Source organism: Egretta garzetta, unplaced genomic scaffold (genome assembly GCF_000687185.1).
Source record: "Egretta garzetta isolate BGI_Z169 unplaced genomic scaffold, ASM68718v1 scaffold11, whole genome shotgun sequence".
Taxonomy (NCBI): Eukaryota; Metazoa; Chordata; class Aves; order Pelecaniformes; family Ardeidae; genus Egretta; species Egretta garzetta.
Window position 1 is genome coordinate 2,194,080 of NW_009258621.1, and position 17,541 is coordinate 2,211,620.

Here is a 17,541-nt window from a genome sequence, read left to right on the forward strand (position 1 = left end):
AGGGCGATAACGTCTCCCCTCAGCCTCCTCTTCTCCAGGCTGAACAACCCCAGTTCCCTCAGCCGCTCCTCATCAGCCTTGTGCTCCAGACCCCTCACCAGCTTTGTTGCTCTCCTCTGGACACGTTCCAGTGATGACAGGAGGCAGCTCTGAGCACATACACAGCCCCCAAACACAGGCCCGGGGTGACAGCAAGCCAGCACTGGGGCAGCGGGTTCTCGCTGGGCACACGGGCAGGTTACGGCTCATCGTTCATCCTGGCTGGGGACAGGCCTGGAGACTGGCTGGGGCAAGGCCAGGGCCGGGATCTCTCCCCTTGATCCACACTGCATCTGCCCACAGTCACCCCACAGCGGTACCACAGCACTCAGAAATAAAGCCAAGGAGACGTTAAAAGGCCAGCGAACTGCAGACCCGGCAGCTTTGGTCTGTGGATGAGTAGGGAAATAATTCCAATGCTCCACACTGCTCACGCACCCGAACTAAAATAGGGATAAGGAGGTATGGCCAGGAGGAGAAGATGGGGAGCGGAGAGAGACGGCAGCACAGTGCTTCTTAACCGAGGATTTCGGGTGCCCAGTGTTCATGAATGCTTAGCACCAAGAAGATGTGCACCAGCAGCTGCGCGAAGGGATTTGCTTAAGGTCGCACATCACTGCTGCTGGATTTAAGCACAGACCTCAGAAATCTGGACTTCCCAGTTATTTCAGTAATCAATCAGAGGAACGAAAGTTGCGATTTCCAAGAAGGCTTTTCAGGGGGTGCTTAATCCAGTGCTGTAAACCTAATAAGGATCTAAATCCAAAGGCTGGTAATCTCTAAGAAACCCATGCAGTGGTAAACCCATTTTCCTATGGCTTGAGCCCAGGCTACTTGAGAGGAATTTAACCCAGATAAAAACTCAGACAAATCCCGCTATATTTTTATACTCAGTGTGGGTCACTATTAAGTAAATACAACTGATGTTTATAATCAGCTGTTTGTTGTTGGTTTTCCAGTGATAATATTAATTGTGGGGAACAGGCAGGACAGATAATGGGAATGACAAGTGGAAATTACCTCAAGTAAAGTACTGGAACAGTCAAGAGCTGCAAGTGCTCTCAGATCCTGGAGAGACTTGAAAACTGAAAGAAGTGGAAAATGGAGTTGCAGTTGTGAGAGTAAACATGATACCAGATGGCTAGAGAAAAGCTAAAATAATCCCTTCCATTTCTTAGAAGTGTTCTATGCTTCGGAAAAGGCAAAGAAAAATTGTAATCCAGGAAAATGCAGGCCTGCTATTTGCACCTCAAGGGTACTTTAGAAAAAGAGTTCGAAGTATAACCAAAGACATGGATGTAAGCAAGATCAAATGTGATGTTAGTATTGGCAGTTGATATCCACCTTTTTTGAGATGCTTGATGTTCTGGTCAAAGGAAATGTTTTATGGCTGATACTGAATAATGGACTTTAGTGAAGTGCCTGAAATGGAAATTATTAGCAATTCTGGAGGAGACTAGAATTTAGGAGAACTTCAGTGGAGGTAAAGCACAAGTGCGGGGGAAACAGTGTTGAGTACTGTTGAATGGAAAGTACTGGGCTGAAGGAGTTTACCGATGACATCCTGGGGTATTATTCTTGGAACTAATCTGTGTTTCATATTTTCCTTTAATGATTTTGGCAGAAAAATACAGCAAACTGATGAGACAAAAGAAAAAAAAGGAAAGGACCGTTGTTAAAAAGGAATGAACTAATAAGACTGATGTACGGAATCATCATATGGAATTGACTGAGGAAGAGAAAGATGTGATTGTAGTCGACAGTTACACAATGAACGTCATTACCAATACGATGCAATGGCATAAAAAGCAAACACTTATCTTGGGATGCATAACTGGAGAGCCATGGCAGGGAAGCATTCATGCTAGCGTGTTCTGCCATCCCCTTGGGAAATTGCACATGGTTCTGACCACCTTTCTTCAGTGAGAGGCAGCTAAACTAGCATGTCCAGAGAATATTTGCTAGCATAGTCAAGGGGAAGAACAGTCTATTTTAGGAGGTTACCAGAGCATGGCTTGTTTAATGCAGCAGAATGAAAGCTGAGAGAGAGGGTATGGTTGCCGTCTGCCGTAAACCATGGGAAGTGGTGTGTGAAGTCAAAGGTAAGGTTGAATATCAGGATAAAACTGCATGCAAATACTTTTATGCTAGAAAATGAAAACAAGCACCTAACAAAGCATCTCAGGTTCTATAACATCCTTCTGGTTGGAGCAGTAAAGGCAAAAACCTAAATATTTTAGCTCAGAGGGAATCCTGTGCTACAACTGCAAAGGAGAGTGGACACCATTGCCTCACGAAACACCTGCCTGTCCTGACTTCCACCCCTGGGCCCTGCTATGGAAATTTTTTTAAAAGTCTTTAAACCTCATTCTGTGCCTTTTCACAATGTCTTTTTCAGCCACTCCTACGTGCCAGGATATGAGTCTAAACAAAAGTCTGTTCAGCCTATCCTGTCTGACTCATTCGGTGCTGCCATGGGCAGCGAAGTTGCTGTGCACCTGGAGCACTCAAAACAATGGTCTGCAGCAGCTCTGGCCACCTTGGGAGGAAGATGGGGAAACAACGCTTGTGAGCAACAAGCCTGTTTTAACTAAAATACTATTTCACTGCTTGTTTCTCCTTTGGGCAGAAATAGGGCATTACTAACCAGCTCCTTCATCTTCACAAATTTACGTGCCAGAGGAAAGGGATCATTTCAACAGCTCTGGAAGGCATTGCAGCTTCAAGCAGAACTAGAGTGAGGACTAGGGCAGCAGAGAAGTTCTGAAAGCGAGTGCACTTACGCTTTCAGTGCAGCTTCGGGACAGCAAGCGTGTTCAAAAGCCAATGGATACTTCAGGAGCTACCCTCAGAGCTGGGTGTGAAACAAGGAAGCTGTGTATCCACACACAGTCAGGACATTTCTCTCCTACAAAAAATGCTACCGGTCACTGTCAGTCTTTCCAGCCCTGCCCATTAGTCCCAAGGGACACACCGCCCTTCCTCCCATCAAGCATCGGCCAGCACCCCGCCGTGTGAATTGCCCTTTCCTGTTCCTGCTGGTTGTGCCAACTCCCAGCTCAGATCACATCCACCACTTCTGGATCCACAGCCTCGAGCCTCACACTTCATCAAGGGCCACTCACTCCTCTCTTGTTAGTGCCCAGGCAGTGGAAGACTATCTTCTCTCCAGAGTAAATGCCCTCTCCACACACACGCGCACGCGTCAAGACTCACACCCGGATGGCTGCCCCGGCACACCGTGCTGCAGGGCAGCAGCTGCCATGCTCCAGGCTACCTGCGGGTTTGATGTGGTTTCACACAGCCATCAGCGCACACATTGCAGTTTGAGGCAGTCTGTGAGAGGACGCCAGGAGGAATGCTGTATTTATCCCAGGGAAACCCTGAGACGCTTTAGGTGAGGGAACCCACCAGGAACGGGAAGAGGCATGAGGCTAAACAGCTGCTCTCTTTTCTATAGTATCCTGGGATATTCTTCAGGAATACAAATGCCCTGGACCTCACTTCCAGATCCCAAATCAACGCTACCACCTTCCACTAGAAACGACAGAAGCCACTGCCTGCCTGTTGAATTGCCAGCCCCCACCTGACAGAAACTCTCTTTCCTTGAAATCTTTCCACAACCACAAACTTGCTTCCAGTTGTGAGAGCTGATGTAACCACTGCCTAGGCTAATGGGACTGTCCCCTCTTAATTTTCTAGATTTGCATGATTCTGGAAATGTATATTTAAAGCTTTATGCTGTTTCACACAGTTCTGAGTCCTAACCCTTACCTTTAGGCAGTCACTGTCTTAACCATTGAACCCAGCAGTGAATGTATTAGTTATGACTGATAGAGAGCTTTTAAATACCCACGGATTTCTTAACAAAGAGAAACTATGACCAACTGACCAGAATGCACCTTCCAGAAATAATAGACAAATGTAAATATATCTCACAAAACTACTGCTGACCTCAGGTGATGCTGAACTCACACAAGTCTTCTCAACTCCTTTGGGTCATCTGAGTGTTCTGAGCCCTGTGCAGGCAAACCCCCAAAACTGACTCCCTTTAATTTTCTACTAATATTTCTTCCTCTGTTAACTCCTTTATAAAGTATTTTTGCTGGAGAAGGAAACCAGTTTCCTACCTGTTTTCAACAACTGCTTTTTTCTTGTCCTGCTGCTGTTTAAAAAAAAAAAAAAAGTTCTGCTTTTGCAAAACAGGTTTTTGAGAGCACTGAGTTCATATCTACTGTTTCATGCAATCAGGCTGAAGCAATTTACTTAAAAGTTAGGAATAAAAAAAAAGAGAAGGCATGGGTTGAGCTTCAGACAGCCAGTTCTGAAAAGTTTCTCCTTGACCCAGTCAACATGAATTTTGTCTTTCACTTGCACCATCACCACTAATAAAGGCTCTGTATTTAATGTAATTAAATAGTAATAAATAACTAATAAAGGCACTGATTTAATTTAATTCTTTGCAACTAGATTTCCTTCAAATCATGATATTCCTATTCCTTACCATTGTCAACAGGTTTCCACAGGAGAAACAGGGTGAAGCTTTGTAAGTATTTCTGTTAGTGATTACAGAAAGGAGAAAATCTAATCCATCTCCCAGAGCAGTGCCAGCTCTGCAGAAGAAGCTGAAATAAAAAGAAGCAATTTCTTATTTACTTAGTGCTATCTAGGCCAACAATATGAACAGCTCCCTGGTTATATTCAATTTGCTGATATAAAAGAAGAAAAAGCATGTTTCTTTCAGAGTAAAATAGCTCTTTAAAGTTGTTGTTATCACTCAAGCTCTTCATAATTCCTCAGTGAGCAGAAATTCAGTTTCCCCAGAATTCATCCACAAATACAAACCTTAAATTTTTAAGACCCAATATGAACATTTATGCACATTCACCCTTGAAGTCCCGCAACCTCTCAAAAGCAGTCCCTTCTAATCATTTTTCCTTGTTTTCATAATTTTTAAGCTTATGTTACTAGTTTTACACTGAAATTTCATACAGTTTTTAATCAACTGACTCTTCCTTCATAAGGGCCTAAAATCCATCCCGTGGTTATGGCATTGGTAACACCTCTGGGGTCTGGGTACCGCATATCTCCATCAGGTTCAGGCCTTATTCTTGCCTTTTCTAGGGCACGTGCAGTGCCGCTTTCAGATTAGTCTTTGGGTTTTATCATCTGTTGCACCAACTATGTCTGACAGGGTTTGAACATTTAAGTTCTTCCCTTCAGGAGTGCTGCATGACCAGGCAGCTCCCTCAAAATGAGAATACTGCCAATTTTAACAGTAGGAACAAAGTGTATGGAAGGACAAGACAATTTACACACAATCCACGTGCAAAGGAGAGCCTCCTTTAACCCTTCATTATCTTATGTCTGGTGCTCTCCTAGGGTCTGTTCCTCAAACAGTTTTGTGTTCATCTGGCACACTTGTAAAATCACTCGAGTCACCACATTCACAGGGAACAGCACTTGGGCATCTACTTGAATGTGACTGACTGTTTCCTTTTCAACTTTTGTTCTGCAAACAGTAGCACTGTAAACCAAAATACATTACTATAGTAACTGCACTAAGAATAACATCAACATTAGCAATCATAAATTACAGATTACAAATTCATCTAATCCCCTTAACACTCAAAAATGCTTGTCATTCTCCTCATTGATACTCTCTTCTACCCCTGCTTTTTATCCAACTTACCCATTTTGTCTTCTCTTTTGCTGCATGACCACAAGACAAAGCATTTTCCTTAGCATTATCCATGAGATAAAACATTTGCGTTTTTCTAAAGTGCCTCAGGCATTCAAAACAATACATAACGACTTACTAATGAGACTATTGATGAGGAAAATGCAGTTCCATAAGTGGTTGGAAACAGGCACACCAAAGTTCCTGCTCTCTCACCAAAGCTAAAAAATTTGACGCAGCATTAAAGAGTTACATTGCATATACATGCAAATGGCAATTAAAGTTAGGATAAAACAGATGCGTTGTTAAAAACACGTTTTCTATTATCCTGGATCTCTATTTAATAATAAATAAATAATGAACTGAATATTGGTTTAATTAAAATAATAACTGAGTACATAATAAGTAACCATAAACCGTGATTTTGCTTTTTTTTAACCATGCATGTATTTCCTGCAAGATGTTAATGCATGGCCTGACAAGAACTAGAAAAAACAAACAGAATTGACGTGACTGTACAATCAAAGGAAAGCGTGAAGAAAAACAACTTCCAAATACAACAAACAACTCACATGGAGTTAATTGTCAAAATTCCCAGCGCGAACAATGGAACCGTCTGAGCCACTTTTTGAAGAGAAGTCACAAAAGATTTTACAGCACAAATATCAAGCAGCTCCATAAAGATGCCTCTCAACCCTCACTGTAAACAGAGGAGGTGCGCTGGTTGCTTGATCTACTGTGTTTCCCTTGACGTGTTGTGGAGGGTGGTAGCATCCTGACTGGTAGGACCACTAGGATGAAGCAGCTGCTGAAACCTGCTCCATTTCTCCACTTTGAACACATTAGATAATGTTCCTAAAAGGGAATGCAAAAAGAGCTGGGTCCGTTGTGTAGAAACCACATCATGGCGAGGCAGAAGCAGCCAGAGGGTGAGTGGCATGACTTGCAAGAAGCAGAGCCAAGAAGTAATTACCTGACACTTTCCCGAAAAGCATTGAGGGAAATGACTATGCCATCATGTATATTAAGTACAATTTATTTGTTCCAGAAAAACTACTTTAGAGAAAGCCCACAGAGATTTAAAAATTTTCCTGGGAATCCCTGTCATGCCTTGTCCCCTGTAAAACAAGGTAATTTTGCTGGCCCTGTTGAGCAGAAAAAGAGATTTGAACAATGAGGCTACAGAGAATAAGGACTTTCCATGCAGATATTCAGCTACTGCAGTTCAGCACCAAGGGATGGAGGAATTAATCATCTAAGCAGTTCTTTAAAGTCTAAGAATGTTTTATAGGCTTGGCAGCATGCAAAGATTTCTGGGAATCAGACGAGATTCCCACGACCACGCAGTTAGAAATCACATTGCTAGAGAGAAGCTGTAGGCTTCTAGCCAGCCTTAGAGTTGGCCACTGTTGTCTGCAACCTTTGCAACACTGAGAAATGGCCACTGTCGGTAGAAAAGCTGCATCCAGAAATTAAAAGACAAATCCACTTAGGCCAGTCTGAATAATGAAGAGGGAAACTGGGAGGCAATTGCTACTATCACCCTCATTCACATACCGCCCTTGATAAATAAATACTTGGAAAAGATAAATATCTTCTGCTTCACCCAGTTCCTACCTTGGCTTCTTTAATTTCTCTTTCAGAGGGGGATTATTCTGTCCTGACCTCAGAAGTGATTCAAATAACGGTTGTTTTGGTTTGGGTTTTTTTTTTTTTCAGAAATGTGTCTATATTTTTAATTTGTTAGCTTTTTTTCTTAGCGTTTTAACCTATAAAGTCTTGCAGTTAAGAGAGCTAAGCCCTAGCCAATGAAAAATAAATAAAAGTAAGCAAATCACTCTTGTGACTGCAAAGAACACATTCAAATTTTATCCCAAGACACTCAGAGGAAGGGAAAAAATTAATTTTCATTTACATTTTTTTTAATCTGAAATTCTACAGTTTAGATCCACTAGATGCAGACACCATCTTAACAACATATGCAAAACTTATTCTACAAATACAGTTATTGCGCAGCTTGGCTTTTCAGGTTGGGAAGCTATCTAGAAGCAAAAAAAGAAAATACTTTCTAAGAATGATCTCCTGAGGCGAAGAAAAAAATCAAAGTCTCATTTACAAATCTTAGAAGGAAAAAGTAAACAGCTTGTCACTTGCAAGTAGGGGAAAATTTTGAAGATCCACAAGGCAGAAGTCTAACAGGCATCTCTAACCCATTTGATTTTGTGTCTTGTACTCGCCAGTGGATACGTACTCGGTCAAGGTCACCTTTCTCTTGGTTAAGGAGCATCTAGTGGCATTTACACACCTGTTCAAACACTTTCCCTTCAAAAAGGCTTCAAAATACAGCCTCTTCCTTTGGATCTCTGCATTCAATGTATGTTATGGTTTTGCAACAAGGGAAAAAAGGAGAGACAGGTACCAAGTCCTTTTGCGTCCCAATATAGTGCAGAAAAAAAATCTGCTTTTATGAATACAACACGGGTGCTGACTGGCTGCTGCCTGCTTACCCTAATGAGCTTAAAATCTTATTTGTAGTGGACATCTGTCAAGACAGGAGTAAGGCACGCAAGTCCTCTTAATCCATTAGCTCTAAATCCAGCAGAGCTTTCACACTCCTTTTTTGAATTGAAGAAGAAAACCTGAGTGGGAACGTACAATGGGACAGTGCACGACTTCAAGAGAAGATCCTGGGCAGTAAGCACGTGAGATCTTGAGGCAAACAACAATGAAAACTGACAACAAAACTGGGACTGTGATAGAAAACTCGTGAGAAAAAGGCCAGTCTGCCGTTCGGGATGAAACAGTGAGTTTGATTCTTTGTTGTATTTTCCCTAGTTCATCTGGATTTTTAATCAAAAATAAAGCCAAAGACAGAGAAAGGATGGGCTGCACGCCCTCTCACAGCGAGATTGCTAATACTATTGCAAGAAGTGGTCTTAAGGCTTTGAATAAACCCAAAAGTATTTTGCGTATTGATCCAGGAGATAAAGGAATCCCACTGCTTGTTAAAGGTTCATCTTGCTACAGTATTGATGAATTCCACCAATGTGGGGTCCAGAGGAAAGACTACCTGAGAGAAAAGGAGGATAAAGTATCATCAGAGAAGGACAAAAATGATAATTTTCAGTTATCTTCCAAGGCTCATTCGGATCCCCAGATTTCCAGGGAAGACAAGAAAATTGAGAGGACAGCCACAGATGCTGAAGTTGCTATGTCCGAACTGATTGAGTCTCAGAAACATATCACTGAGGCCATACAGATCAGAAAGCAAAGCTCCTGCGAATCAGAAGCATCGGCTTTCATTTGGGATGACAAGAATGAAAGCAATGCAAAGCAAATCCCAAAGAAAGGAAAGAAGCAAAAAAATCATAAGCTGGCAAAGCAAGGTCGACCTAAAAAAATTAAAGAAAAATCTATTTTGCCCCCGTGTGAGACAGAGAAAAAGGTGGATTTCCCAGAACTTCTTGTTAAGGCTCATCAGAGTGCATATGCCTACTTAAATCCCAACCTCTCGAAGTATGAAACTATACTTCATATGGCCAACCAGGCCACCCAAACTCAACTCTTCCTACAGCAGATGGTAAGCTTTCTTGTGCTTCGCTTCGATGCAATCAACCAACTCTTGGAAGAAATTGCCAATGATGGAGAAAGTCTTCTCAAAGACATAGGTGGGAATCTGGCATGGCCAGCAGAAAAAGGTGATTTGAAGGAGCACCCTGATCTTCTGCAACAACTGCTGCAGTACACGGTCAATAAAATGCAGTTACTGAGTGGGATGCTGGCCTCCCTCACCTCCGACGCCCTGCAGGAGACATGCAGCTACCTGCAGTCTGCTGCAAGCAATTTGGAAGGAAAACTAAAAGCAAAGCAAAGCTTTGAAGAGCGCCTACTATGGACGGTAAGGCTGCTTGAAGCCTCAACAGTGGGATCCTCTCAGTCCCATGGTGATGACAGGACTCTCTGTTCTGAGGACAGTGGCATTGGCGTGGACAACGAATCCCTCAAAGAGTTCAGTGGTCTCAGCCAGCATGGAGGACAAGCAAGCTGTGATTCCTGTGCACATGGACATCTGTCCCAAAAGCACACCAGAACAGTGGAGCACATGTGTGATGGGACAATGTCACCGGGCACAGCCGCATCCCATGACTGTGCACTTGAAAGGCATTTTAAAGATATATTTTATACATCCGTGCAGAGTAGAGAAGCGACATCTTGTCAGGTCGGAGTACCAGAAGGCATTTCTACCATGCCCAAATATGCAAGCTTGAGCAAAAGCCATTCCTATAACTCCTTCCAGTCCGACTCTACTCAGGAAGGTGAACATTTCAAAATCTGTGAATCAACAGATTTTCCTTCTGATGATGATGACGATGACGACGAAGGGAGCACCCTGGGGGAGGATGATGACAACACAAGTTTATCAGATATGGGGAAGGATGCCCTGCCGAGGAGGCCCCTGTCTTCCCCTGCGGTTACTGATAGCACACAAAGGCAGTCCATCAAGAGGACAGAAAATGCAGAGACAGAAGAAATTATTCTGAAGATGAAAGATGCCATCAGTGAAAAAATCAAGTTTGTCCCAGCCAAATCCAGGCGTAAAGAATGGATAGAGGATGAGAACGGAAGAGCAGTCCTAACAACAAGGCCGAGTACAGCAATGGGCAGCCAGAAAACCTTCGGGAAACACCGACGGTCCAGGTCAGAGGAGTCCCTCAGAAGCCAGGCAGAGGACCCGACCCTCTTAGAGCTTCAGAGAACTCAAAAAGAGCTCAGCAAAAGGCTGAAAATGTTTTATGGGAAGAAGGATACAGATAACAACCCAGAGCCTTGGAAATCAAGAACAGCACCTTATTTACAGGAAGAGCAAGTTACAGCTAGGTCTTCTAGCAAACTGAAGGCATGCCTCGCAAAAAATTTCAGTATCCTGCCTAACCAGGATAAAGTCCCTGTGTTCATGGTTGATCAAAATCCTGCCAATCAGCTAGATGAAAAAAGAGGCAGGAAGCCTTTAAGAGCTACTGTGCCTACCCAGGAGACATCAGGAGGCAAAGAAAAGGAGCCTCCTGGAACGCAAATGCTCAGTGGCAGCAGCTGTGCCCCCCGACAGTCTGTCAAAAAGCTTATTGAAACGTTCAGTCCTACCGACGATCTTGTGAAAGCCACACCTTTAAGATCTTTAGGACCAATAAAGTGCATCAGAAAATTTGGACTTCCCGTCATTCCACCCACCGTTCCCTTTCAGATAGGCCTGGCACCTTTAAATCTGAAGCATCGTATTTCACCAGTAGAAGACGCAAACCCTTCAAACATCGATGGAGTTTCTTCTAGCTCTCCAAATGCCTTCCCTCCTGCACCAGCTGAAGAATTAAGCAAGAAGGACACAAAGGAAGAGACTGATGAAGATATTGAGAACCTACCACCACCACCACCTGAAATGTTAATGGACACTTCTTTTGACTTATCTGAGCCTGAAGAAACTGCAAGAATAGAAGGAAACTCTTCAGAAGATGCCAAAAAGCCTGCCAAAACAGAATTGCATCCTACTAAGAGAGCACAAGTTTCCCCCAAAATTAAAGCCTCCCTTCAGTCCATTGACTTATTGCCAAATAAAAATATCAGCGGCCCCAGTCTGATCACTAATAAAGGTCTAAGGAATACTGGAGCAGGGGACGAGAAACTGCAGAGATACTCTCTGGAGCTGAACCCTACCAACGTGCACATCCCTAGCCAGGAGGAGATACTGGCAACCCAGAGGAAAGAGGCTGCGGATTTATACAAGCAAACCCATAAAATTATTCCTCTTCAAAATCCCAGTGGGGTTTCAAAACCACACAGCAACAGCTCAGAGAGCAAAGCACCCAATTCACCCGCGACTTCTGTGCAGTACCAGAAGCATGGTTCTCCTGATTTGCTCAGGAGAAACGAAAAAGGCTCAGCATTTGCCAGGAGGGTGTCCCCAACGAGAACTCCTCCTTCGTCTCCACCAATGGAGAAACGGCTTTTCAGCCCCCCAGCACACCACAGACACTCTCTGCAGGCTTTTAGCAACCTGCAACCAAGCTCACCCACCATGCAGAGGAAACCCAGTCCCCCCACAAGTCCCAGGGTGCCCAGCCCACCCTTGCAGAAGAAACTGCCCTCTCCGCCACCCCAGCGAAAACCACTCAGCCCTCCCATGGGGCACAAGCAAAGCTCACCAACCAGCTCTCCTCCTCCAAGAGGGGCAGCAACGTCCGTTCGATATTTTGCCCAGCCACCTCTTCCTTATTTGAAGCCAGACCTCCACTAGTACCCACCAAACCCACTACGGAGGTGACCAGCCAGCCTGAAGCTTCACCACTTTCCCAAAAGAGCAGCCTACTTTTCCAGCAGCCTGTAGATCGGACCAGAAAGCTGTCCCTGAGCGCTGCCAATCCTCAGCCATTTGTGAGGAGAAGTTTCTCTGACAGACGACCAGGGGTCCAGTTTCGTCTTCCAGCTCCTGTAACAGCTTGCAGTGAACCCGCACTTAACCAAGCAAGGTAAGAAACTTTCCACTTTAGACCAAGGAAGCAGAAGTATAACACTGTGTTGGCTTCCTCAGCTCCTGGGAATTTAAGAGATTTCGCTAAGAGATTTCCCAGGAAAATGCCCTGTTCACATGGAAAGTGCAGAACAGATGGCTGGGCAAAGATAACATTGTAGTTGGACTAGATGATCCTTGTAGGTCCCTTCCAACTGAAATATTCTATTCTAATCTATTGTCTTGCCCCGGATTTCAGTAAACTACCAGCCTGAATAAAGGGAAGAGTTAACTTCCCGTGGCTTGCTCAAGCCTTACACGTACACATCTGCTGTGGCAGGCACCCCCGGGAAAATTCAGCGTTGGTGCCATGGTACAGAACTCCCCTTTATTTGCATGGGGGCTAAGGGCATCCACACTTACTTCTTAAAAGCTCTGAAGGAACCCTCAGAGCTTTAAAGAACATCTTTAAATAACCATGAGAAGGTAGGCTTGGACCAAGAGGAAGGGTATTGTTTCTAACATCAGCTTCTAAGCTAGCAAACTGTTCAGATGAAATCTGTATTAAGATGTTTCAAATCAGCTGGCAAGAATGCCAGACCAATAACATGTAGGCAAGGGTCTGTTATGGACATAATTACAGCTTGAAATGCTGAGCTTCTCATGTAGGCTTTCAGATCTAGGTGCTGATTTCAACTCTGATGGGTCCACAGCCCATTTTCCACTTTTTAAAGTGGAAAAACCTCCCATGGCTACTGGAAATTCATTGCTCTGAAAAAGTCAGTTTAAAGAAATTGAAGCATCAGCACACGCCAATTCCATGTTTGCAAGCATTGGTGGCATTTAAAGATTTCCTAAAAGTCCTGTGTGTTGTTGCTGGGGTTTCTGTTGTTGTTATGTACTGTGTGAAGTCAGCTTTGCCTACTCCAGTGGCTGCTAGCAGGAATAAATGTTTTCAAAAGAGGCTTTATGTCAAACCTTGCAAGACAAAAGCCCTGGCAGTTTTATGGATCAATTTTAAAAACAGTCTATTATAAATTGTTAGCTAATTTATGCTTCAATGGGGTGTATTATCTTTCTATCGTAATCTGTCAGAGCAGAGAGAGTAATATAGAAAAACCACTGTAAATAAAATCATCCCTTTCATGAAAAAATTATATATCCTAGCGTTACGGTATATATCATTTTGGAAGAATGGAATATATCGTGAGCCAAATTTGGCTTACCCTTTTTACAAATGGACGTCAAAAGTAGTCCTACTGAGTTAGTTCAAATTTATATCAATATAAGCAGAAGGGAAATTTAGCCCATTAATTACCACATACAGCAATTTAAGATGCAATACACTACTGTGTGTTTTCCTACACTTAAAATAAACTGCCTGGAGTAAACTTTTACAGACCTTGCGTTGAATGGCCTAATACGAGTATCAGAGCAAATGTGCTGGCAGGCAGAGAAAGACCATTTTAAGAGTCAGCCCGTGGCAAAAGCTCTGAGAGCCCCTCACATGGCTGCTGGTCACCTCCTCCCTCTGAGCACTGGTGTGGTTGCCACAGCTGTGAGCACCACATCTCCATGCACCAACGCTGACCCCTGCTTTTATAGCAGATGCCGTAACGGACAGAGCACTGCACTCCAATCCATCGTTCTCCTTCAAGTTCATTAAGCATCCAGGGCTTCCTCTGCTTTGCAACTCATTCAGCTTACAGAGGAAAATCTCAAAATGTCTGCCTGAACCAGATGATGTATTCCTAAACCTCCTCATTCTGGCCATATTTGCATCTGGTCTCAAGTTCACAAGCTGTTCCCACCCCACTGCCCGTCTCCTTTCCTTCATTCCTTTCCCTTGCTTTACCTCTCTCCACTCCAAATATAACAATGCCTTTTTTGTCTGTCTGTCTGGGGGTTTTGTGTGTTATTAGCAGCTTCAAGCACTAGTTACAGGAGAGAGGGGAGGCAGAGGCAAACCTGCAATAGCATCACTCTTTTATAGGTAAAACATTTTGAAAATCCATGAGTTAGCTAGTTTCTCCCACATTCCCAAGCTCCGGGATGTATCCCTCCACTTTTTCCATGCCAAATTAAAACATCCATTTGCTGAGAAGCAGACTGCTAAAGATAGGAACTCATACAAGCAACATGTTCCTCATCAGGCTGCTGAGTGCCCTCTCCCATCCACCCCAAAAAGCAGTGACTTCCATCTCATTTTGCTAGCTGGCATTGCCAGGCATTAAATGTCAGAGCTGCACACAGATTTGTGTGTCCTCTGCACACTTGCTGCTCCCCTAGAAGGCAAAAAGCACTCCTTTCCCAAGCACGTCTCCTGGCCATTCTGTGCTCTAAGGAATATCAGGAGTTAAAACATCATTAGCCCTAACTAGGGCTGGAGCTTTTGGGTTTAGTCTTAGGGTACCTGGACAAGGGTTTCAGTTTCAGGTTTCAGTGCTCAAGTGAGAAGAACTGGTTCCCGTTTGGACAGCCTGTGGATGGATTGACTGAGCAAACTTTGCTGGTTTCTAAGCTTGGTCATTTGACAGCAATCAGCAATTATTGGCATCTTATGAGTTGCTCTGCTCATAGAAATCCTGTTGATCTGTAATAGGATTTCTGTGTATGCAGTTAAATGAAACAATATTTCACCGAGACTGCTAATCTCCCAAGAGGCAGAGCAGAGAGAGAAGATTAAACACTATTGCCTTTAAGATACTGTTCAAGGAGGGCTTGAGAATGGATTGGGTTGACTGAATCAGACCCAAAGCAAGTAGCCCAAGTGAGACCTTCTGCAACTGGGGGATATCTGAGTCTAAATTAGTTTCATGACTGGTCATGTATCACAAATTTAGTGATTCAAATCATTAAAGTCCTAGCAGTCAGAATAGGAACATAACAGCTTGCCTGTAGTTGAAAGCTAATTCAGTTTTAGCAGTTTATGTACTTAAAATACAATAATGATTCCCAGAAAATACCATAAAGATTCCCAGATAACTCTGGAATATTTCCTCATGTTGAGCTTAAACCACTCTAATTAGTTACAGTAACACAAGGCACATTTCAGCATGAAGGCCCACGGCGGGCGATATTCACGACTAGCTCCACTGCTATAATCAATCTCGATTCATAAAGTCCCCGTGCCCCTAGAGACTGCCAGTGCGACCTCAGAGCATCATTTACACGTCCTGTGTCTCAGTTCCCCTGCCTCCAGAGTGGCAGATTTATACCACCAGAATACGCATCCCACAGCCACGTTGGCATACTCAGAAATCACCATAACCGCGCTGAGCAGATGCGTAACAGAGGTAAGACCTTTCCTCCAGCGGAGTCTGGAGTAAGACTCGTCTCTCAAATCTGCCTCTATCTGCCAGTGAACCCAGGTTCATACTGATCCCCTGCTAAGCATACAAAATATTTGCTTCCCAGGAGAGCTTTGGGAGGGGATGGTACAGTGCATTTGGCACGGCAAGAATAAAATCTGGATGGTGCATATAAAGAGCATACAGACAGGAGGAGACAGGGAATGACATGGTATCATGCAGCCTTTGTGCATTAACGTTAATCAGCGCTGTTTTAAAAAGTCACAATTTGTTAGCCTCTTAACTTAAGCATCTTTCCTTCTGCAGCTTGGAGGACAGCCCTAGAAAAGCAGGCGACTCCTGGAACAGCCCTTGCGTCCCCGAAATCAGAGAATCCAACAGATCCGCTTCCCACCCTGAGCTCTACGTGGTGGGCCAGGGGCTGCAGAGGGACTGACAGCAGCAGCGCCCGCGAAGGCAGAGGCACGAGCAAGGCCGGAGGCCCCAGAAGGAGGAAGCAGCCTTACCCAAGCCTCCAAAATGTGGCTTCAGTTTTCCTTGCAAGGAAACAGTACGACGGCATTGCATCTAAAAACCCAAACGGGCCCCAGCAACCTAAGGAAATATTGGCAGAGTTGTAGCCAGCTGCTTCTCCTTTGGATTGCATTTAATGGTTTAACTCAAAGATTTGCATTGAGCAAAAGAAATACTTTGCAGTTGGGTGAGTCTGAGCCAAACTGATTCGATAAAGGCAGGCTGTGTAGCCAAGTCCTTTGTTTCACTGTTTAGCTAAAGGAGTTAAAAAACTTTCAAAAATGATCATTATCTGCCATGTTATTTATTCAGGAGGCATCACAGCTTCAATTACATAAAAAGCGGCTGTTGTGACATTTCCGAGGGGGGGATAAAATCCTGAACCAATTGAGTTTTATTGCAAAAACATCAATGGCTTCAGCAAAGCCACATCTTTACACTAGGTACGTATCCACACGCAGAGAGAGAATAAGGTCAAATACAAGTTAAAACAAAATAAGCCCTTTTAAAGGAACAAAATTAGGGATCTTCTTCCCTCAAAAAGGCTTTGATCTTCTAAATCACTTTTGATTATCATGTAATCTCATCACCTCTAGTTTCCAGGGTACAAGGCTTAATCCTGATTAGAGTAGTTCTGTAATAGCCCAATCAAACAACATTATAAATCCTCAGGCACCTAAGGACATGTTTTTTCATGTTTTTTCTTTTTTTTTTTTTTTTTTTAAGAGAAGAGAATGCTAGCATAGAGAATGCTGTTCTCCCTGAAAGGTTTATATTCCTTTCTGATTTATGCAGTTTGAGGGGACTTGTTGTAATTTCACTGTTAATAAAAACACAAGTTATTTACAGTCAATTAATCTTAGGCTTATGCAGCACCCACTGGAATACACTTCCAGAATTTACTGGATTGTGCTCACCTAACTGATTTATCATCACTATTAAGATGCAACTTTTAATTAATGTAATTTTAATTAATTTAATTTGACATGTTTTCATATGCAACTCTAGTACAGAAAATGATCCAGAAAGAAGAAATTTGTAGTCCTACTTTGATAGGATTAGTTTTAATTTTTCCTACAGTTTTCATGATGGCAGTATGTGGGCACTGCACCTTCACACAGGATTTTTAACCCTTCCTGCCTACCTTCATGATGGAGGAACAGAGGCTCATCTTATGCTATACAAGGGACCCCTTTGGATACTGAACTCCTGAGTTTTAGTCTAGTGCCTTAATCACAACCATCCTTCTTCAATTATCTCAGTGCCATTTTATGCCACAGACACAAGGAAACCTTAATTGCTGTATCTAAGGTGAGGCGTTGAATAGAAAGAAGTAACTCGCAGGGATAGATGCTTTGGATTGTCAGGGGTTTGCAAGCTTGAGGTGGCAAAGCAGCCGTACCCAACGGTGCACAGCTAGATGTCAACAGACCCACCTTGTAATCACACAGGCAGATGCACCAACCCCTCCTAAATTGGGAAATCACAAGGGAGGT

The 17,541-nt window shown here is 43.5% G+C and overlaps 1 protein-coding gene across 1 annotated transcript; it reads left to right on the plus strand.

Annotated features, from left to right (window-relative positions):
• Positions 1–8,600: 8,600 nt before the first annotated feature.
• On the plus strand, positions 8,601–15,968 carry PCARE (photoreceptor cilium actin regulator). The gene is given in 3 exon segments (XM_009648196.2): positions 8,601–11,922; positions 11,925–12,240; positions 15,839–15,968. Coding segments are annotated over 3 exon segments (3,768 nt in total).
• Positions 15,969–17,541: the final 1,573 nt, after the last annotated feature.